The 24,214-nt window shown below is 39.9% G+C and overlaps 2 protein-coding genes across 2 annotated transcripts; both read left to right on the forward strand.

Moving 5' to 3' along the window:
- Nucleotides 1-278: 278 nt before the first annotated feature.
- Nucleotides 279-23,289, forward strand: LOC308643277 (olfactory receptor 7A10-like; the record flags this gene model as incomplete). Its single annotated transcript, XM_081283184.1, has 2 exons — nt 279-350; nt 22,459-23,289. The coding sequence occupies exons 1-2, from the start codon at nt 336-338 to the stop codon at nt 23,287-23,289; spliced, it is 846 nt and encodes a 281-aa protein (XP_081139310.1). The 5' UTR covers nt 279-335.
- On the forward strand, nt 12,830-13,735 carry LOC308644090 (olfactory receptor 7A10-like; the record flags this gene model as incomplete). Its single annotated transcript, XM_081284784.1, has 1 exon — nt 12,830-13,735. Exon 1 carries the CDS (start codon nt 12,920-12,922, stop codon nt 13,733-13,735), a length of 816 nt encoding a protein of 271 aa, XP_081140910.1. The 5' UTR covers nt 12,830-12,919.
- Nucleotides 23,290-24,214: the final 925 nt, after the last annotated feature.

The raw sequence follows: 24,214 nt of genomic DNA on the forward strand, positions 1-24,214 counted from the left end.
GTGTTCTATAGAAGTTAATTTCATTTCTTTCCCTTGGCTTTTTTTTCTTTTTTGAGGTATATGGATGGTAACCAGGGACTTACATATGTTAGGGAACCACTCCAACATGAGCTACACACCCATCACTGAAATTATTATTTACAGCAAAATATGTATTTTTTTCATATCAATGATGTAATACCTGTCTAGGGAAAATTAGTTATGCTCTTTTTCTCATTTCTGGTAGACACATGCATATGGAACCAGGGAATGATACTCTACATTTAGAATCTCTTCTTCTGGGATTTTCAGAGGACCCAGAACTGCAGCTCCTCATCTTTGGGCTTTTCCTGTACATGTACCTGGTCACTGTGCTGGGGAACCTGCTCATCATCCTGGCCACCATCTCAGACTCCCACCTGCACACACTTATGTACTTCTTCCTCTCCAACCTGTCCTTTGTGGACATCTGCTTCACCTCCACCACCATCCCCAAGATGCTGCTGAACATATAAACACAGAGCAAGGCCATGACCTATGCAGGTTGCATCACTCAGATGTGCTATTTTTTACTCTTTGCTGGGTTGGATAGCTTCCTTTTGACTATCATGGCCTATGACCAGTTTGTGGCCATTTGTCACCCCCTGCACTACATGTCATCATGAACCAAAGGCTCTGTGGATTGCTACTTCTGGTGTCCTGGGTTGTGAGTTTCCTACATGCATTGTTACAAACTTAATGGTATTGTGGCTGTCCTTCTGCACAGACTTGGAAATCCCACATTTTTTTTCTGTGACCTTAACCAGGTGGTTCAGCGTGCCCGCTCTGACACTTTTCTCAATGATATATTATGGTGGTGATATATTATGCTGCTGTCTTGCTGGCTGATGTCCCCCTCCCTGGCATCTTTTACTGCTACTCCAAGATCCTGTCCTCAATCTGTGCAATTTCATTAGCTCAGGGCAAGTCCAAAGCCTTCTCCACCTGTGCTTCTCACCTCTCCGTTTTCTCCTTATTTTGTGGCACAAGCCTAGGTGTGTACCTCAGTTCTGCTATGACCCAAAACTCATGCTCCTTTGCAACTGCTTCAGTGATGTACACTGTGGTCCCACCCATGCTGAACCCCTTCATCTACAGTCTGAGAAACAAGGACATCAAGAGCACTCTGTGAAGACTCTGTGACACAGTAAGATAAAAATGTTAATTGTGCTGAGACTGAAAATGTGCCCATGACTGCAGGGCTCAGAGGCTCAGAACCAGAATCCGGGATTCTTCACCAGAAGGTGGAAGCAGGACTTGGTCCTTCTACATTAATGTAGAGTTTCCATTTCTTTGATTTCCACTTTCGCATACAATTCCACTACACCTTTCAATGAATTGCACGCTGTGATCACTATGAAATCCAACCCTTTCCCTTGTCATTTTCTAGCTTTCACCCAATTTTTCCCACTTTGGATGAAAAATAACTGAAAATTCTCATTTATCCCATAAGATATATTTTTATAAATAATCTCAAATGACAAGAGTCATGCTAAGTAATAGTTCATTTTGCTTAAAATATGCATAATGAGTATTCACATGTGAAAAACTGCATGTAACAACTAAGGCTAATTTTCATAATTTTATTGTGGAAGAAAAATGGGGAAAAAATTGATGTTGTGGATTGAACCCAAGGCTGTTTAAACACTGAGCCATAGGCATAGTCTTTTCTGTTTTTTTTTCTTTGAGAGAGTGTCTTGCTATGTTGCTGAGGGCCTTACAACATTGCTGAAAATGGCTTTGATATGTGATCCTCCTGCCTCTGACTCCTGAGTCACTGGGATTGCAAGTGTGCACCATACCTGGATGAGAATAGAGATTCAATTTTGTTTCTTTGATTTTTTCCTATATTATTTCCAAAACTTCCATTTTTGATAAGGTAGCCTTTAACTTACCAAGTTATTAGCTGGTCATTAGGTTTTATTGTCAGTTTTAGATAGTGTTTCTATTTCAGCATGGTGTCCACAGTGCCTAGCATATTCATGGGCAAAACAGGTCATGTCCCCAGAGGCATCTACTCCACCATTTTTCCTAGGCACATGTTTTGCTGTGATAGACAACACTTTTGAAATGCTAGCAATATATAAATGGTGAGCAAATTGATGGTTCTGGGGGTCAGGCCCTGGGCAGGGGAAAGGTGGATGGGGCTGTAACAGGGCAAATCTTGGGATCCTTGACTGCTGCGAACTTTTATGTATGTTATTTTGATGAGCATAAATAATTATAAATGTTAAGGAGGTCAAGTGTGATATTTCCACACATGCCCATGGTGAACGCTCATCAAATATAGCCATCCATTATCCACCCTCTCCAACCTGATGTATAGCAATCTCTATTCTTTATTCAAGTTAGTATTTATTTTATTTTATTTTTATCTTCCTCATTTGAGAGAGACCATGAAGTACTTTTGGTGTCTGCCTTATTCACTTAACACAATGTGCTCTGGTTCCATCTACATTGGCCCAAATGACAGGATTTCATCCCTACATAAGGATAAATGGTGTTCCATGTTGTATATATGCCACATTTTTCCCTTCACTCCTCTGGTGATGGGCACTTAGATAGACTCCGTATCTGAGCCTGTGTGAATGATGTTGTAAGACATGAGCTGTGTGCTTCTCCTTGCTCTGTGTGTTCCTTTCCTTGTTATCAGCACTGATAAGCTGCTTGTGATATTTTGTTCAGTGTTACCATGGTGGAAACTGACTAAAGGGTCTTTGGATTTCTCTGTCTTTTTTTTTTTACTACCACATGTTAATCCACAACTTTCTCCAAATGAAAAGTTCCATTAAGAATTATATATAAAAAGGGAAAGCAGAGCAAGCCATTTGTAAATAGTTTAAATGTTGATGCGTTCTCCTTTTCTCCTGAACTCATGATTGCTGTTCAGTTTCTCCCATGGAATTGCAGGCTGTCATTGCGGTCCTGGTGCATCCTAGGCTTCAAATTACCCTCATGTGCTTTCCTCTAATGAGAGCTGGTAAATGAAAGAGAACACCATCTTGATGACAATGTGCTGTGGTTTTATGTCAACCCAGACACAAAATGTAAAAGGACTGTGCTGAAGTCTGCTTTACAGGTTGGTCTAAAAATATTGGATATTGAAAGAAACACATTTGGAACAAAAAGAAATGTTGGCATATGACATTTCATTGATCTAGATCTCTGCTACATAGAGATGATAGAAGAAAATACTGATGAACATTTTGTTTAGAATATGGCTTTTTACCTAAGTAAATGTCTTCTACTGCCCCATTCTCCACAAACATAGGAACCCTACACTTTCCTAGACTTGCCAGAATCCTGAGTTCCCCTAATCAGGCAACCTCACCAATATCATAGCAGTGTCCTTAGCTTCTATCTAGAATTTTGACAGTCAGGAACCAATTCAAAGCCTTTTCTGCATGTGGGTCTAAACTATTTGTAATGTCCTTGCTTCATGCACTGGTTATGCAAGTCAGCATTCTGTTACTATAACACAATACCTAAGATAATTGATTTATAAGGAGAAAACATTTATTTTGGCTCACAGTTTTGGATTGATCCCATGGCTTGGCCCCATTGCAATGAGCACATGACGAGGGGTGGCAAGAATGTGGCCGAGGAAAGCCGCTGACCTCATGGCCTGGAAGTGGAAGAGAGAGAGGAAAAGATGAGCGTCCCACAATCCATTTCAAGGGCAATTTCCAAATGAACTAAGACTTCCCACTAGACCTTTCTCTTAGCATTTCTACGACCTTCCAATAGCACAAACCTGGGGACCAAGATTTAACACAGGGCCTTTGGGTAACACTTAAGATTCAAACTGTAGCACTGGCCTTGAGGTCTCCCTCAGTTCTGCAGGCACTTTGTTGTCTAGGATGACCTTGATGTGGCCTTGGTGTCTCCCTTTGTCTACAGTCTGAGGAGCAGGGAGTTGGAGGGGTCAGGTGGATGGTGCCCCAGTGAAGGCCATGGCAGGACTCTCTTGAGCAGCAGTGGGCACGACATCAAGGGCCCGAGAGCCTGGCCTCCTCCATCCAGCCCTTTGACGACGTCAACTTTCACAGGTTTTAAAGCCACTCTTCCCTGGGGTCTCCCTTCAGGACCTCCCTGTCCTCAGGACTGTTCCTGAGGTTCCGCATTGGATCAGCCTTTTAACATTCACCAGGAAATCTCAGTTGTGTGAACATAACGGGGCACTTTCCCAGTTATCTACAATAAGGGATTGTCTTCAATTTTAACAAACCAAATCTTATACCTTTAACACGTAACCTCACAAGTGATGCTCAGGGTGCCTTGTTGCCCTGGAAACTCACTTGCAGAGATGTGTTCTGAGGTGATGCAAATGAGACCAACTCTGAAGATTTCCTGCCCTTTTGTTGGATGCTCTTTCCTTCCCGTCATCCTCAACTTACTGAAGTTTTCCACTCACTCACTATGAATTCCTAGAGATTCTGAACCCTATCACATCTGTGCCTGCAACCATGTTGTCTAGTACTGTTCCTGATAAGGATTTTGTCCTCTGTGAATTTTAGATTAATAGAATGAAAATTAGGAGATGGTTGAAGAGAAAGAAGAGAGAGTTTGAGCCACAAAACTACACATGGGCTGTTTAACTAAGAGGCTTTGAGGCAGATAAAAACAAAAATCCAGACTCCTGGAGGTACATCTTGATAATAAAAAAATAGAGGGATTGAAATTAGCTTCCAACGATGTACATGATGTACCTGCACTTCCCAATGTTCCTGGGGCAGTCTTCACAGTAGTCAAATGTGGTATATTTATAACTGAGTGCCCTTCAGCCTTCAAGAAGAATGAAATCCTGTCATTTACAAGAGAATAAAGGGGACATGCCCTTGTGTCCCACAAAAGAAGCCAGACAGAAGCAAACACTGTATGTGCTCCTATGTGGAGGCCAAAGGAGCCTCAATCTACATACAGAATAGTGGCCCTAGAGGCTGGGAAGGAGGCAGGAGGAGGAGGAGGAGGAGGAGGGAGGCTGGATAACAGGTAGAGGAACACAGGTGAATAGGAAGACCCAGTCCTGGTGTTGCACAGTGAGTGGGGGTGGGTGGGGGCTGCAGTGCACAGATCTTGTCATGTGTTTTATGAAGATCTGAAGTGAGGAGCACATACCTGGAATCATAAGGTAATGATGTGGGGAGGGAAATTCCCTTAAGCTGTTTCATTCAGCACACATTGTGTGTATGTGCTAAAGACATCACGTTCACCCTATGGATATGTACAATCACTTGTCCATAAATATTAAATTAAGATTTTAAAACTCCACTCAGCATTTGCCACTTTGTTGGACCATCTGATACACACTGTCTCTGGAGGTTTCTGGTCATTCCTTCACCATGTAGCAGGACCTTATGGTCACCAGGCAATGAGCTTGAGGTCACCGAGGGCAGGCCATGGTCCCAGGCCTCATGTTAAGATGGCTCTATAGAAGCTTTACTAAAGTATAAATTAAGCTCAGAGGAAACAATATCTTCTGATACAGAGTCCTGCTTCTGGGGTTCTCCCCAACAAAGAATCGCTCTGTCTCTGGATGTTGCAGATTTAGGACTACAGCAAACACCATGATATGGTATTTAAAGTCCCCTTGATGATTTTAATGTGATATTCACTGTGTACTCATGAAATTGAGCACATTTTCATGTTCCCAAGTTATTTGTATTTATTCTTTTAGGTCACTGACCCAGGCACATTGACTTTTTTATTGCATTTCAAAATTTGTAATGGTTTTGAAAAAATTTGTATATGTCTATTTTGACTTTTGGGATTTCATTTAATTTAAATTTAATTTATTTTAGGGTGAATTTTATTGTTCATATTTGAGGCTTGAAACCTGATTTTATAGGGCAAATACAAGTAGGTAAATAATTACATATAATGAAGCAAATATTCCAAATATAGAGAAAAATTTCCCCTCCTTTGAAAAAATTTCTTGTCAATTCTTTAAATTTATTTCTAAAATAATTGTTCCAATTCAGTATATATGACAGCAGAGTGCATTTTGACACATTATACATAAATGGAGTATGACTTCTCATTCATCAGGTTTACATGATGTAGAGTAGTAACATAGGTAATATACATGTGTCCACATAGGGAAATAATGTCTGATTTATTCTATTATCTTATCATTTTTGACATGCATAATTTAAAATATTTAATTCAATAATTTTCTTAATTGTGGAAACAGGGTATGGCATTAATTCAATTCATGTATACAGTGTGTAATGATCGTGTCAGGATAGTCAACAAGTCTATGTTCTTAAACAATTTCAGAAACGTGTATTTAACATGTAATAGTTGCATGTAGGTATGGGTACAGTGTGACACTTTAACACTTTTGCACATTAAAAGCTGATAAAATGAAGATAATTAATGCTTACATCTCTTTCTAATGACCTCTGCTCTGGAGACTTTGAGCACCTCTTTTCTAGTTATTCATAAAACGATATAAAACATTACTATGAACATTTCCCCTCCTGTGCTCAATTGAACAACGTGTTCAATAAGGTTTAACTGTTTTATATATAATTATTATAAAATTGGCTTCCTTGATCCTATGGAGAGAACTGGATGTCACCGTGTGAAGGTCAATAAGCCAGGCACAGAGAGACAAGTACTGCAGGATCTCACTCACATGTAGAAGGCACAGAAGTTGCTCTCACAGAAGCACACAGCAGAATGCTGGTTCCCAGAAGCTGGAAAGGGTAAGGGAGCAGGAGGGACAGAGAAGGTTGGCCCCAGGGTACTAAGTTGTAGTCAGGTAGGAGGAATTGGTTCTGCTGTTCTGTCACACAATACGGCCATGATAAGGTCCTGCGTATTTCAAAAATGATGGAATCCAATATCCTATGCAATTAGTGCTTTATAATTATATATATATAATAATTATATTCATTATTTTGCCATAATCATAAAGCATGGAATACAATTGGCTTCAACTTAGTCCCCAGTACCTCTCCTTTCCCTTCCTGCTCGTTCCCCTTTTTTACTTTCCTTTTTTTCTACCAGTCTGGAGTGTGTTCACCACAAAGAAATGATAAATCTTGAGGAGGTAAATATGCTTACCTTGATCTGTTCATTAGTGTATAAAAGTATTGAAACTTCACATGGTGCCCTAAATATATGTGACACTAAAATGGCACCATGAACAATTTAATATCAAGAAAGTTAAACCCCCCAGTGCCCTTTATTCTGAAGTTAATCTGGGTAAATAAGAATAACCTCAGAACAATGTTGTGAGGAATAAATGAAGTGTGTTGAAATACTTTGAGGGTCCACAGAAAGTAGTCATGGTACCAGTTGTGATGCAGAGGTGTGATGCATGAGAGGTATAAAGGGTCAAATCATACAACATGTGTGCCTATGGATTTGTAAATTTCTTAAGAGTTGAGATATCCACCCACACAAATCTACATGTACATACAAAATCATGATTCATTTAGCAATTTGAGAGGATATGAAAAGAGCCAACTTTGAATGAGCATGAAATGAGAAAGGAGCTCAAGTCTTGGTGCTTAAAAGATTCTTATCTCTTTAAACTCATACTCACATCCTAAGGTAAGAGCCATCATTTGGTCCCTCATTAGAAATGTGAGTTATCAGATGCATGACATTGCGGGTATTGTTGGCAAAGTGTGATGAATACTGGAGGTGTTGTCTTATGGATTCACATTTTATGCAAAAACTGTTCACTCTTCTGTTAAACAGGGATAGAAAAAATTTCTGGAGAAACCAGAGACTGTCTCCCCAACATCAGTCAGTGTTTTGAGGACATAAGATAACTAACCAGGGCTTTCTTAGTTTCACACATGGAAGAAAACTGTAACTCACAGGAAGGATATGGTGGTAGGGTAGATGGTTTGGACTTTGGGAAGATGGGGCCTGTAGATTAGTGTTAATATGGGCTGATGCACCTGACTCCACTCTGCTCTCAGGAGCATCAATGCAAACTCTTCCTGATTATAGACCAGAGTCCTGCAGGAAAATCAGGTGCTTAAAGTTTGCAGTATAAAAAAGGACATGTGTCTAGTGAGCAGATAGAGAAAGCTGTAGGCTGTGATTTCTCCTGCTCTCCCTGAGTGCACACCCTTGGGACTTATTTATTCTTCAGGATCTTCAAATCTGATATGAGGATCAAAGCTGGACCCTATCCAGTTCTCTTGTGTGGTATCAGAGTCTCACTCTGCACTTTCAACATCCAGGGAAGAACTGATGCATGTGCATGAAGACTCTCCCACCAGAGATGCTACCCAGGTTAGCCTGAGAACCCAACAGACACTGCAGGAAAATACTGAAGAGAATGAAGGCAGGAGCTTTCACCTGAGGTTCTCTGAGAGCCCAACTAGCCTGGCCTGCAGCCCAGAGATGGTGGTGTCCTTTGCCAGCTTAATTAATTTACTAATGGATTTATAAGACACTAAAAGGGTCCCAGAAATCAGCAACAAAGGGTCATTGTTGATCATCAACCTATTGTTTACAGAAGCTCATTTAGAAGATGGATGAGAGGTATGAAGGGTCAAATCAAAGTTAATGTAAGTCTGAGTACCTTTGCAAGGAAGGGGAATGGATCAACACAGAATGAACAGCAGAGGGATGTACCCTGGTGGGAAATCCTTTAAAAAATTACAATGGAGCATATTTCAGCCCACTTTTAATATTTGTAGGAAAGATCCAGATTTAGGATTTTTTTGTAAATAAATCTCTGCATCAGGAACTCTTTATATAGATATATCACAGAATCTTCTTCCACTCTTGGTTTTATCCACATGAAAAATAAATTTACTTAATAAGTGAAAAATAGGTATGCTAAAGAGCTTTATATTATGATTATTTCATAACCTGTAAAGGCAGTGCATTGGAGGGATATTAAATTCTCTATTTCGATATTTAAAACACTTTGCTTTGAATTGGAGAGTATTCTTTTCCATTCTTTTTTTCTTTTCTTTTTTCCTGCATTTTATTCTTTCAGATAGAATTTCACTGATTTTGATGTTGCCACTTGTTAGCTTTTCTTTTCCATGAGCACAGCACCCATGTGGAGATGCATCTGTGGGGAGTGTCTTAAAGCCTACAAATTTTAATATCTTCCAACAAATGAGTGTTTGTTATTGGGTTCCTGCCAGGGCTTTTCATTCTAAAGGATCCTACTCAACAATGCGATATTTCTTCACTTGTGAATCCCCACTTTATCAAAAATGCCAGTGAAAATTCTTCTGTTCTAATAAGTCAATTTTCCAACATATTTCCAAGTTATTTTCATTTCTCTCTTATGTCTCTCTGCCTCTTGATTTTCCACACTTTAACACAGGTGTATCTCCAAATGCCACGTCACCTTTGGCCAGCTGTTGGAAGGTGCTCCTCTTCATCATTTCACTAAAGATCATGTCCAACCTCCACAAGTAAATTTGAATTTATCTTTAGAAAAATCATAACTTTAAATCCTACTTAGCAATTTGTTTTTACATTTTATTCCCAGTACCCTGAGCTGATCACTATATAACATATAAATGTATCAAAATATCACAATATACACAATAAACCTATACCAGTATTATGTGTCTAACAAAATAACACATATAAAAAATTTAAAAAAAAACAATATCAACCAGGAATTGATGTCACATACAAAAAAAAAAATGGAATCAAGGAAATGTTCAGTGATAAAGAGATTGAAAGCTATTTATCCTGATTTGATAATTACACAGCACACACATTATTGGATTATCACCTATACACACAGTGAAAAGGCACAATGAAGCTTTGTGAATTTTAAACAGGGAGAAAGAGGGCTGCCATATCTGTTGCGGATCTAGGCAAAACTCAATGATCGGGTGAAAGCAACAGCAACAGGAAGACAGATCTGCTGTTTTCTATTAAAAGTTCCCCAATTTGCTGTAGGTACTTTGGGTATCCCCTGTTGTCAATTGTTGATTTTTGACCTTTGTTCATTTTTTCTAATGTGTATGAATTGTCAGACGCATTGACATGAGGAAGAGGAAGAGTGGGAGGGAGGAGGGGAAGGAGGGAAAGTACTAGGGACTGAATGGGACCAAAAGAGATTCCCTGCATGTGAGATTGTGTCAAAATGACCCCAACAGGGCTGGGGCTGGGGCTGAGGGGCAGAGCGCTTGCCTGGCATCTGTGAGGCACTGGGCTGGATCCTCAGCACCACACAAAAAATAAGGTAATAGAATACAGGTATTGTGTCCACCTACAAATAAAATACTTTCAAAAAATAGCCCCAACAGTATGTATCACTGCAATACAATAATAAAAACATTTAAAAAGTAGGTTAAAAAACAGTCACTACTTTGGTCTTTTAGAAAACATACTTTTATTGTTTATGGTTTTTGCTGGGCACTCATCGAGGATCACTGGGTTTGGAACACTGCCAGGACCAAGGAAAGCTTTTCCAATTGGAGAAGAGACACCTGGGCTTGCAAGGTCCTGTTCCCCTGGATCCACGTCAGCTCTCTCTCTGCCCTCACCTCTTCATTTCTGTCCACCCCTTTGCGTTCTCTCTCCTTATCTCTCACTCCCCATCCTTCTGTATTTCTCTTTCTCCCTCTGTTGACTTCACAGATTTTCATGCTGCTTTGTAAACACAGGGAAGAAGAACAGCATTCTTAAGTGGGTCTGCTCATTTGTTCATGGAAAGTGTGTCGAGTGGACTCTCCAGGTACCCTGTCCACATTCTGTAGGGGAAATATCATCTCAGCTGTGTTGTCAACACTCACATTCTTATCAGTGTGATTGGGGCTGAGAGCCATGGGAAAATCAGGCCTTAAGCCCAGGGTGTGTTGTGTGTTCCTGTGTGTGTGTGTGTGTGTGTGTGTGTGTGTGTGTGTGTGAGTTTATATGCCTCATGGAGGGCTCAGAGAAGGGGTACCTGAGCTTATACATTGCAGGGTGACTCTTAGCAGTTAGAGGTCAGAACTTAACCCTCAGGTGGTAGCAAGGAGGGAATCCTTTGCAATTCACAGAATGTGTTTGCAGCACATTTAAGGAGGTAAGAGGTTCAGGGTGTGGATGAAGGGCTCCCTGTACCTTGGAGCCTCAAATAGCAATGAGGCCAGAACATTCCTCAACATTCTCTGACACCATCTCATCACTCTCCTACTTGATACTTCTGTGGCCAAAGGCTTTCTTTTAAGCCTTGTTTTTCCAAAACAAGCATGTTCCTCAGGAATGATTGTCCCCCCAGTGAAGACCACACCACTGAGGGTGCCTTATGGTTCTTCCCTGCCTTTTTTGTGGACTCTGTTTGGATGCCCCTCTTCCTGCTGGTTTTCCCTGCATTGCAGTAAAAGTACAACTACCTCTCTACTCTTTCTTTTTCCTCTTAATACCCATCACCATGGGACATTTTAAGTGATTTTAACCACTTTTGCTTATATTCTTTCCTTCTCTTTGGATAATGCAGACATTTTTAACCTCATACAGATTACTGATACAATGCCTGGAAAGGAGTTGGTACTCAATAATTAGTTGTTTCTTTGTATTTAATGACTTAAATATACAACATTATTAGTATAACTTTATATTTCCATGCATTTATAAATTGTGTAATAATTGCGCAAGGGTAATTAGTTAATCACCTGAAACATTTATCATTTCTCTGTGGTGGAACATTGATTCCTCTGCTCTAACTATTTTAAAATATGTAATAAATTATTGTTAATTATAATTCTCTACAGTAGAGTACAACACCAGAAGTCATTCCTCTTCTCTAATTATGTGTTTGCTCGCCTTGAGAAGCTTCTCTCCATCCCTTTGTCCCCACCATGCTCCTCAGCTTCTGGTGACCATCTTGCTCTGCTGAGGTTCTATGACATCAGCTTTTACAGAATCGGCCTATGGATGATGTCTTGCAGCTTTAGTGTTCCTGTACCTGGCTTATTTAAGTTCAAATAATGTCCCCCAGGTTCATCCAGGTTGTCCTCAATGAAAGGATTCAATCTTTTATCATCAGCTGAGTATTATTCCACTGTGAACTATACACGTATTAATGGCCAATAGCCATATAAAAAATGCTTAATGCCAATTATCAGGTAAATGCTAATCATGTCGCCATAGAATAATATCTTATTCCATTTAGAAGGTCTATTATAAAATGTTCAAAGATAACAAGGGCCAGTGAGAATGTGGAGGTAAAAAAACCTCCTTATTCAGAGTTGTTTGTAATGCAAATTAATGAAGCCATTATGGAAAACCATATGGAGGTTCTATAAAAATTTAAATGCAGTTATCACATGATGCAGCAATCACAGTACTGGAATATAGTCAGAGGAAATGGAATGGATGTGGTAGGAGATATCTTTCCTTCCATGTTTACTGATGCCAAGTTAACTGTAGCCAAGGTAACTTTTAACTGTAGCCAAGTTACAGGAACGACCAGAGTGCACATCAGGGGTGCTTCTTTTATACTTCTAAAGGCTCTATTAATTTTCCCTTTAGAATTCTGAAATACATGACTTCCTAGTAAAACTCTGAGAAGAGGAATTCATCATCAGAAATGGCACAGAATCCTTTAGGGGAACACAACACATACACGTTCCATAGAAGTTAATTACTTTCCATTCTATGTTTTTTTTTTTCTTTTTGTTTATTGTGGGGCTAATGATGGAATCCTGGGCCTTGCACATGTTAGACAAACACTCCTCCAGTGAGCTACACACCCATTCGTAAAATTTAGTTTCTTTATGGCAAAATATGTATTGTCTCACTTCAATGATGTAATACCCATCTACTGGAAAATTAGTTATGCTCTTTTTCTCATTTCTGTAGTCACATGCGTGTGGAACCAGGGAATGACACTCAATATTTAGAATTCCTTCTTCTGGGACTTGAAGAGGACCCAGAACTGCAGCCCCTCATCTTTGGCCTTTTCCTGTCCATGTACCTGGTCACTGTGCTGGGGAACCTGCTCATCATCCTGGCCACCATCTCAGACTCCCACCTGCACACGCCCATGTACTTCTTCCTCTCCAACCTGTCCTTTGTGGACATCTGCTTCACCTCCACCACCATCCCCAAGATGCTGGTGAACATCCAGACACAGAGCAAGGCCATTTCCTATGCAGGATGCATCACCCAGATTCACTTTTTTGTACTCTTTGCTGGGTTGGATGATTTCCTTTTGACTGTGATGGCCTACGACCGGTATGTGGCCATCTGTCACCCCCTGCACTACATGGTCATCATGAAGTGCAGGCTCTGTGGATTGCTAGTACTGGTATCCTGGCTTGTGAGTTTTTTACATGCAATTTTGCAAAGCTTAATGGTGTTGTGCCTATCCTTCTGCACAGACATGGAAATCCCACATTTTTTCTGTGAACTTAACCAGGTGGTTCACCGTGCCTGCTCTGACACCTTTCTCAATGAGGTGGTGATATATTTTGCTGCTGTCCTGCTAGCTGGTGGCCCCCTCATTGGTATCCTTTACTCTTACTGCAAGATAGTGTCCTCCATCCGTGCAATCTCATCAGCTCAGGGCAAGTACAAAGCCTTCTCCACCTGTGCATCTCACCTCTCTGTGGTCTCCTTATTTTATGGCACAGGCTTTGGTGTGTACCTCAGTTCGGCTGAGACTCAAAACACACACTCTGCTGCAACAGCCTCAGTGATGTACACTGTGGTCACCCCCATGCTGAACCCCTTCATCTACAGTCTGAGGAACAAGGACATCAAGAGGGCTCTGAGAAGACTCTGAGAGAGAAAGATAAAAGTGTCAATTGTTTTGAGACTGAATAAGTGCCCCTGATTGCAGGGCTCAGAGCCTCCAAGTCAGAATGTGGGATTCTTTATCAGATTCTGGAAGCAAAACTTGCTCCTTCTCCTTTAATCTTGCATTTCAATTTCTTTGATTTTGAATTCTGCATCCAATTCCACCGAATCATTATTTTTTTGCACACTCTGATCTCTATGAAATTCAATCCTTTTCATTTGTCATTTCTGAACTTTCTCAAAATATTCCCATCTTTGGATGAGAAATTCTTGAGAATTCTTATATGTTCCATGAGATATAATTTTAGAAATCAGTTAATCTCAAATGACATGTGTCATGATATTTATTTATTTTGCTAAAAATAGTCATAATTTATATTCATTGTGAAAATATTTATCAAATAAAATTGTTTTCATTATTTTATTGTGGAGGCAAATCTCAGAAAAAAATTTAGTACTATGGATTGAACACAAGGGTGCTTAACCACTGAGACATACCCATGGACATTTATGTTTTTTGTTTGAGATAGTGTCTACCTATGTACTTAGGCCTCACTAAATTACTGAGACTGACCTTCATCTTTGATCCTCCTGCCTCAGCCTCCAGAGTCACTGGGATTACAAGCATGCACCACCATACCCAACAGAGAATAAATTTTCAATTGTGTGTTCATTTTTTTCATGTATTACTTCCAGAACTTCCAATCTTCATAAGGTGCCTTTAACATACCATGGTGTTAGCTGGTCATTAGGTCTTATTCTCAACTTTTTGGACCCTGTTTCTTTTTCAGCATGGTGTCCACAGTCCTAACATAGTCATGGGCAAAAGAGGTCCCCAGAGGTACCTACTTCACCATTTTCCCCAGCACATATTTCTATGTGCTAGACAGAACTTTTGAAATGCTAGCAATATATAAATGGTGAATAGATTAGTGGTTTGAAGGTCCAGGCTCTGGGCAGGGAGGGGAGCAGATGGGGCTGTAACAGGGCAAAACTCAGGACATGTGACTGATGGGAGCTATTCTGTTTTTTATTTTGAATATCATCAATTGTTGTAAATGTTAGGTTCAGCCTGACATTTCCACACCTGCCCACAGTCTGCATGATCAAATCCAGCCTCCCTTTATCCACCCTCTCTAACCCCTTCCCAACATCTAGTAATCTCTACCCTTTGTTCAGGGTGACATTTTCCTTTTTTTAATCTCCTCTTGAGACACCATGAAGTGCTTGTCTTTTGGTATCTGCCTTCTTCACTTAGCACAATATGCTCCAGTTCCATCCACATTGCCCCAAGTAACAGGATTTCATCCTTACATATGGCTGAGTATGTTCAAGTTGTGTATATGACACGTTTCTTTCCTCCTCTCATCAGGTGATGGGCACTTAGGTGACTTCACAGTGTAGCAATTGTGAATGATGCTACAATAAACATGGCCATGGACGATTCTCTTTGCTGTTAATTCATTTCCTTGTTATCAGTGTAAACACCTGGCTGTGATATCTTGCTCAGTGTTCCCATGGTGGAAACTCATGAAAGGGGCCTTGGATTTCTCCCTGTCAGTTTTTACTACTGCCCATTAATCTACAATTTTCTCCAATTAAAAGTTCCATTAAAATTATAAATAAAAAGTGATGGACATCTGAGGAAGCCATTTTTAAACTGTTCATATTTTGATGTGTTTCCCTTTCCTCTTGAACCAGTGATTGCTGTTCACTTTCTCTCATGTGACTGTAAGCTGTCTTTGCTGTCATGGTGCATCCTGTGCTTAAAATTACCCTGTGTACTTTCTTCAAACAAGAGCAGGAAAATGAAGAGAACATTGACATGTTGATAATGTGCTGTGGCTTTCTGTCAATCCAGACATAAAATGTACAGAAGACTGTGGTGAAGTTTGCTTTCTGATTGGAAAAAATGTTGGATACTGAAGTAAACACATTTGGGACAATAAGAAATGTTGGCATCTGACATTTCATTGTTCTCACTCTCTGCTGTGTAGAGACTAGGGGAGATGGTACAGATGGACGTGTGATTTACATTGTGGCTTTTACTACTTAATAACCTCTCCTACTGCCTCCCTTCTGCACACAAATGAGAACCCCACACTCTTCTGTTCTTGCCAGAGTCCTGAATTCCTCAGTTCAGGCAACCTCATCAATAACATAGCAGGTTATTTAGTTTCCATCATTCTAGGTCTTTATCTCTTCCAATTCATACTCACATCCGAAATCAAGAACCATCATTTGGTCCCTCATTATAGAAATGTAAGATCATTACCAGCATGAAATTTCTGGTATTGTCAGCAAAGTGTTATGAATGCAGGAGGTGCCATCTTGTGGTTTCACATTTCAAAAAACAAACAAACAAACAAACAAACAAACAGCTCACTCCTCTGTTAAAGAGGGAAAGAGAAAACATATGGAGATGCCAGAGACTGTGTCCCCAATGTGAGTCAGTGTTTTGAGGACACAAGATACCTAACCAGGGCAGGTTTCTTAGTTTTAGACATGGGAGGAAAAGTAGAACACAAAGGGTGGATGTGGTGATGGATGGTGGGACATTGGGAAGGTGAGGCTCATGGATTGGTGGTAAAAAGGGGCAGATCAATAGCACTCCACTCTGATCTCAGGGGAATCTATGCAAACTCTTCCTTTCCTGATTATAGACCAGAGCCCTGCAGGGAATTCAGGTGCTTAGAGGTTGGATTAAAAATAAGGATATGTGCCTAATGAGCAGATAGAGAAAGCTGTAGGGTGTGATTGCTCCTGCTTTTTGAGTGCACATCCTGGGGCATATTTGATTCTTCAGAATCTTGAAATATGACTTGAGGTCCAAAGCTGGACCCATTTCTCTTCTCTTGTCTGGGATCAGACCTCACTCTGCCCCTTCAACATCCAGGGAAGAACTGAAGCCTGTGCATGAAGACCCTCCCATCACAGATGCCACCCAGGTGAGCCTGAGGACCCAGCAGACACTGCAGGAGAGGACTGAAGAGAAGGAAGGCAGGAGCTTTCACCTGAGGTTCCCTGAGAGCCCAACTAGCCTGGCCTGCAGCCCAGAGATGGTCCTGTTCTTTGCTAGCTTAATTTATTTATTAATGGATTTATAAGGTACTAAAAAGGAGAATTGACAAAGATATGAGCAACACGGGGTCACTCTTGACCATTAACTTACGGTAACGGAATCTCAATTAGGAGAGGGATGGGAGCACAAAGTGGTTCAAATAAAGTAAAATGTAAGTCTGCTTACCTTTGCAATGAAGGGGAATGGGTAAGTCCAGTATTAAGTACGGAGAGATATGCACTTGAGGGAGCTCATTTAAAAAAAAAAGTTATAGTGGAACATATTTAAGCCCATTTTCATATTGGTGAGAAAGATCTGATTTAGGAATTTCTGTAAATAAATTCCTGCAGGAGAAACTCATGATATAGATATTTCAGTGAATCCTCTTCCTCTCTGGGTATCCACATGGAAAATGAACTAACTTAATAGGCGAAGATGAGTATGCCAAAGAGTTTTACATTGCAAGTATTTCACAACCTGTCAAGATGAAGTCAGCAGGATGGCCGTCAACCTCTCTGTTTCAAATTATTAAGACCCTTTGCTTAGGGTTAGAGTTTATTCCTTCTCATTCTATTATTTTTTAATTCTTCAGGTTTTTTTTTTCACTTTTTGCATGTTGTCCCTTGTTTCATTTACATATGCACAGCACATAAGTGGAGATATATCTGTTGGAATCTCTGAAAGTCTACAGATTCTAATGTTTTCCAATAGACCAGTGTTTGTTATTGAGATCCTGGCAGGGTTTTTCATTCTGAAAGATGTGACTCAAAATCGGATATTTCGTGACTTGTGAATCCTTGCTTTAAAAGAAAATGCTGGTGAAAATTCTTCTGCACCCCGTGTACTAATAAGTCAACTTTTCAACGTATTTCCAACTTATTTTCCTATCTCTCTTAGGTCTCTGTGCCTCTTGATTTTCCACGAAGTAGAAATGTAGACATTGCTCCTCATCATTTTACTGGAGATCATATCCACCATACACAAGTATATTGGAGTTTGTTTATCTTTAGATAAGAAAGATTCAATCATAACTTTTTACTCTAATTCCTTCTCTTTTATTTTCAATGCTCAAGCCCTTTATTTTTACATTTTCTTGCTGGTACCATTTTTTGATCATTATGCAATATTCTCATGTATCAAAACATCACAATATGCCCCATAAACATATATAATTATTATGTCTAACAAAATAACATGTATAAAACTTTTTAAAAAGCCCCCAACCCAAGAACAATCAAGAAATGATGCCACACACACACACACAAAAAAAACACAAAACAAGCAAAGTAATGTTAAGGACGTAAGGCGATTGAAAGGCTAATTACTCTGATGTGATTTTCAAACAGCATATACATATATGGAATGATCACATATATACTCAGTAAACAGGCACAATGATTCTGTATGAATTTTAAAATAGTGAGAAAAGACCTGCCTTATCTGCAACATACCTAGGGACAAGACAATAGGTCAGGAGAAAGGGCAGAACTAGAGAAGACACATCTGCTATTTCATATTAAAAATTCCCCACTTGGCTGTAGGTACATTGGATATCTCCTCTTGTGAATTGCTGATTTTTGACCTTTGGTCATTTTTTTCCTTTTGAAGTGGATGATCTGTCATGTGCCTTGACACAAGGAAGAGGAACAGTGGGAGGGAGGAGAGGAGGGAAAAGGGAGGTATTGGGAACTAAAGTGGAGCAAAATAGATTCCCTGTGTGTGAGATTGTGTCAAAATGACCCTAACAGTGCTGGGGCTGGGGCTTAGAGACAAAGTGCTTGCCTAGCAGGTGTGGGCACTGGGTTCGATTCTCAGAAAAAAAAATAAGTAAATAAAATACAGGTATTGTGACCATCTACAACTAAAAATATTTAATGACCCCAACAACTATGCATCACTGCAATGCAATAATTACAACATTAAAAATGTAGATTAAGAACATGATATCACAACTTTGGTGTTTTGGGCAAATTTATTTTGCTGCTTATGGTTTGTGCTGGGCACTCAGCGAGGGTCACTGGGCTTGGAATACTGCTAGGACAAAGGCTAGCCTTTTCCTCCTGGAGAAAAGACACCTGGGCTTGCAAGGTCCTGTTCCCCTGGATCCATGTCAGCTCACTCTCTGCCCTCACCTCTTCATGTTCCTTCCACCCCTATGCCTTATCTCTTGTTTTTTCTCACTCCCCATCCTTCTCTATTTCGTTTTTCCCCTGTGTTGACTGCACAGATTTTCATGCTCCTTTTTTTTTTTACATTTTTTTATTGGTTGTTCACAACATTACAAAGCTCTTGACATATTATATTTCATACATTAGATTGACATGGGTTATGAACTCCCAATTTTACCCCAAATGCAGATTGCAGAATCACGTCAGTTACACATCCACAATTTTACATAATGCACTAATAGTAATTGTTGTATTCTGCTACCTTTCCTATCCCCTACTATCCCCCCTCCCCTCCCCTCCCATCTTCTCTCTCTACCCCATCTACTGTAATTCATTTCTCTCCTTGTTTATTTTCCCATTCCCCTCACAACCTCTTATATGTAATTTTGTTTAGCAATGAGTGTCTCCCTTCATTTCCATGCAATTTCCCTTTTCTCTCCCTTTCCCTCCCATCTCAAGTCTCTGTTTAATGTTACTCTTTTCTTCCTACTCTTCCTCCCTGCTCTGTTCATACTTGCTCTCATTATATCAAAGAAGACATTTGGTATCTGTTTTTTAGGGTTTGGCTAGCTTCACTAAGCATAATCTGCTCTAATGCCATCCATTTCCCTGAAAATTCTATGATTTTGTCATTTTTTATTGCTGCATAGTACTCCATTGTGTATAGATGCCACATTTTTTTTATCCATTCATCTATTGAAGGGCATCTGGGTTGGTTCCACAGTCTAGCTATTGTGAATTGTGCTGCTATGAACATCGATGTGGCAGTGTCCCTGTAACATGCTCTTTTAAGGTCTTCAGGGAATAGTCCGAGAAGGGCAATAGCAGGGTCAAATGGTGGTTCCATTCCCAGCTTTCCCATGCTCCTTTTAAAACACAGGGGAAAAGAGAGGCATTTTTTTATTTCTTTCTTAATGACAATAGTGGGATGCATTACATTCATAATTATCCATTCACAGCACAATTTTTCATATCTCTGTATATAAAGTATGTTCAAGCCAAATTATGCGATTATATATAAACTCTTATTGATTTTTTTGCATTACAATTCTTAATACCCCTTTATACCACAATTTATCATATCTATGTTTGTATATTAGGTGGGTTCACTCATTTATTCATGGAAAGACTGTCTAGTGGAATCTCCATGTACCCTGTCCACATTCTTCAGAGAAAAGATAAACTCAGCTGGTTTTGTTGAAGCTCACTACCTTGTCAGGGTGACTGGTGCTGAGAGGCCATGGCAGAAATCAGGCTATGAGAGTGTGTGAGTGTGTGTGTGGGTGTGTGCCTCATGTAGGGCTCAGAAAAGGTGACCTGATTTTTTTTTAAAGAGAGAGTGAGAGAGGAGAGAGAGAGAGAGAGAGAGAGAGAGAGAGAGAGAGAGAGAGAGAGAGAGAGAATTTTTAATATTTATTTTTTAGTTCCCGGTGGACACAACATCTTTGTTGGTATGTGGTGCTGAGGATCGAACCCGGGCCGCACGCATGCCAGGCGAGCGCGCTACCGCTTGAGCCACATCCCCAGCCCCATGACCTGATCTTATATATTCCAGGTTGATTCTTAGCAGCTAGAGGACAGAACTTATCCCTCAGCTGGTAGCAAGGAGGGAATCCTTTTGCAATCCACAGAAAGTGTTTGCTGCAAATCTAAGGGCAAGAGGTTCATGGTGTGGATGAAGGATGCCCTGTACTTTGTAGCCTCAGAGAGCAGTGAGGCCAGCTCATTCTTTAATATTCTCTGACACCATCTCTCATCACTCTCCATCATTTTCCTCCTCCTTGCCAACAGATTTCATTTGTGCCTCAGTTTTTTGAAAGAAACATGTTCCTTAGGACCTGTGTACTGACTGTCCCCCCCAGTGAAGACCACACCACTGAGGGTGACTTGTTGTCTCTGTTTGGATGCACCTTTTCCTGCTAGTTTTCCCTGCATTGAAAGTACAACTACCTTTCACTCTTCCTTTTCCCTCTTAGTACCCATCACCATGGGAATTATTAGGTGATTTTAACCATTTATGCTTATGTTCTTTCCCTCTCTTTGGATAATGGGGACTTCTTTGTTTTAACTCAAAACAATTTCTGATCCAATGTGTGAAACATAGTTGGTACTCAGTAATTAGTTATTGCTTTATTTTTAATTGACATATAATTATACAAGTTCACAAAAATAACTTTATATTTACATGCATGTATAAATTGTATAATAATTGAACAAGTATGATTGGCTTAATTTTCAGAAACATTTATCATTTCTCTGTGACAAACATTCAAAATCCTCCCCTCTATTTTAAAATAGGTAATATGTTATTTTTAACTACAATTAACCTACTGTGCAACACATCACCAGAAGCTATTCCTCTTGTCTTACTGTATATTTTCCCCTTGAGGAGCTTCTCCTCATTCCTTTGGGCCCAAAATGTACCTCAGCTTGTGGTGTCCCTCATGCTATGCTGACATTTTATGAGATCAAATTTCTCAGAATCCACACAGGAATGATATCATGCAGCTTTAGTGTTCCTGTACCTGGCTGATTTCACGTCATAAATGTCCACAGGTTCATCTGTGTTGTCTCCAATGCTAAGATTCATCATTTTATTCATAGTCAAATATTATTCCACTGTGTATCTGTATAGCCAATAGCCATATGAAATGTGCCAAAGTTGCTATTCATCTGGGAAATGCTAATCAAAGCTATGGTAGAATATTGCCTCACTCCAGTTGGAAGGGCTATTGTCAAAGAAGACCAAGGATATCAAGGGCCAGTGTGTATGTGGAAAAAAAAAGGAATCCTGTCCTAGAGTTGCCAGGAATGCAAGTTAATGAAGCCATTATGGAAAACAATATGGATAATCCAGAAAATTTATGCAGCAATCCTACTATGGGTGTGCAGCCAAAGAAAATGAAATGGGTATTTTGAAGAAATCTGCCCTTCCACATTGACTGATGCACAATTCACTGTAGCCAAGACACAGAAACAACCAAAGTGTTCATAATAGGGGCTCAATTTACAATACTCAAAGGTCTGGATAATTTTTCTTTAGAATTCTGAAATGCATGACTTCCTAGTGAAAACTTGAGAATGAAACAGGAATTTGCCATAAGAGGTGGCTCAGATCCCTTAGGGGACAAGAGCCGCACATGTTCTATAGAAGTTAATTTCATTCCTTTCCTTTGGCTTTTCTTTTTCTTTTTTGAGGTAAATGGATGATAACCAGGTCCTTGCATATGTTAGGCAACCACTCCAACATGAGCTACACACCAGTCACTGAAATTATGATATACAGCAAAATATGTAGTGTTTCATTTCAATGATGTAAGTAATACCTGTCTAGGGAAAATTAGTTATGCGCTTTTTCTCATTTCTGGTAGACACATGCATATGGAACCAGAGAATGATACTCAACATTTAGAATTCCTTCTTCTGGGACTTGCAGAGGACCCAGAACTGCAGCCCCTCCTCTGTGGCATTTTCCTGTCCATGTACCTGGTCACTGTGCTGGGGAACCTGCTCATCATCCTGGCCACCATCTCAGACTCCCACCTGCACACACCCATGTATTTCTTCCTCTCCAACCTGTCCTTTGTAGACATCTGCTTCACCTCCACCACCATCCCCAAGATGCTGGTGAATATCCAAACACAGAGCAAGGCTATTACCTACGCAGACTGCATCACCCAGATTCACTTTTTTGTACTCTTTGGTGGGTTGGATGACTTCCTTTTGACTGTCATGGCCTATGACCGGTTTGTGGCCATCTGTCACCCCCTGCACTACATGGTCATCATGAACCAAAGGCTCTGTGGATTGCTAGTTCTGGTGTCCTGGCTTGTCAGTGTCCTACATGCATTGTTACAAAGCTTAATGATATTGAAGCTGTCCTTCTGCACAGACTTGGAAATCCCCCATTTTTTCTGTGAACTTAACCAGGTGGTTCAGCATGCCTGCTCTGACACCTTTCTTAATGAGGTGGTGATATATATTGCTGCTGTCTTGTTGGCTGGTGCCCCCCTGACTGGCATCCTTTACTCTTACCACAAGATCGTGTCCTCCATCCGTGCAATCTCATCAGCTCAGGGCAAGTACAAAGCCTTCTCCACCTGTGTGTCTCACCTCTCTGTGGTCTCCTTATTTTATGGCACAAGCCTAGGTGTGTACCTCAGTTCTGCTGTGACCCAAAACTCACACTCCATTGCAACTGCTTCTGTGATGTACACTGTGGTCACCCCCATGCTGAACCCCTTCATCTACAGTCTGAGGAACAAGGACATCAAGAGTGCTCTGAGAAGACTCTGTGGCACAGGAAGATAAAAATGTTAATTGTGCTGAGACTGAATTAGTGCCCATGATTGCAGGGTTCAGAGCCTCAGAACCAGAATCCCGGATTGTTCACTGGAATGTGGAATCAGGAATCGGTCCTTCAAAATTAATACAGAGTTTCCATTTCTTTGATTTCAACTTCGACACATAATCCCCTACACCTTTCATTTTATTGCACACTGTGATCACTATGAAATGCACCCCTTTCCCTTGTCATTTTCCAGCTTGCCTCAAATTATTCCCACTTTGGATGAGAAATACTTGAAAATTCTCATTTATCCCATAAGATATATTTTTTAGAAATAATCTCAAATGACATATGTCATGCTAAGGAATTTTTCATTTAGCTTAAAATATGTATAATTGCTATTCCCATGTTTAAAACTGCATATAACAACTAAAGTTAATTTTCATAAATTTATTGTGGAAGTAAATCTTAGAAAAATAAATTTTTGATACTGTGGATTGAAATCAAGGTGGTTTAACCACTGAGCCATAGGCACAGCCCTATGATTATTTTCTTAATTGAACAAATAGAGTATGGCATATTAATTCAATTTATGTATACAGTGTGTAATGATCATGTCAGGATAGTCAACAATTCTATTTACTTTATTAATTTTAGAAACATGTATAATTAACATGTAATAATTACATGTAGGTATAGGTACACCATCATACTTTAATACTTGTGTGCATTAAATGCTGATAATATGAAGATAATTAATGCTTGCATATCTTTCCTAATGACATCTGCTCTGGAGAGTTTGAGCTCTTCTTTCCCAGTTATTCATAAAAAGATATAAAACATTACTATGAACAGTTCCCCTCATGTGCTCAATTGAAGAACGTGTTCAATAAGGTTTAACTGTTTTATATATAATTGTTATAAAATTGGCATCCTTGATCCTATGGA

The sequence above is a fragment of the Spermophilus citellus genome (assembly GCF_964194105.1).
Source record: "Spermophilus citellus genome assembly, chromosome: 3".
NCBI lineage: Eukaryota > Metazoa > Chordata > Mammalia > Rodentia > Sciuridae > Spermophilus > Spermophilus citellus.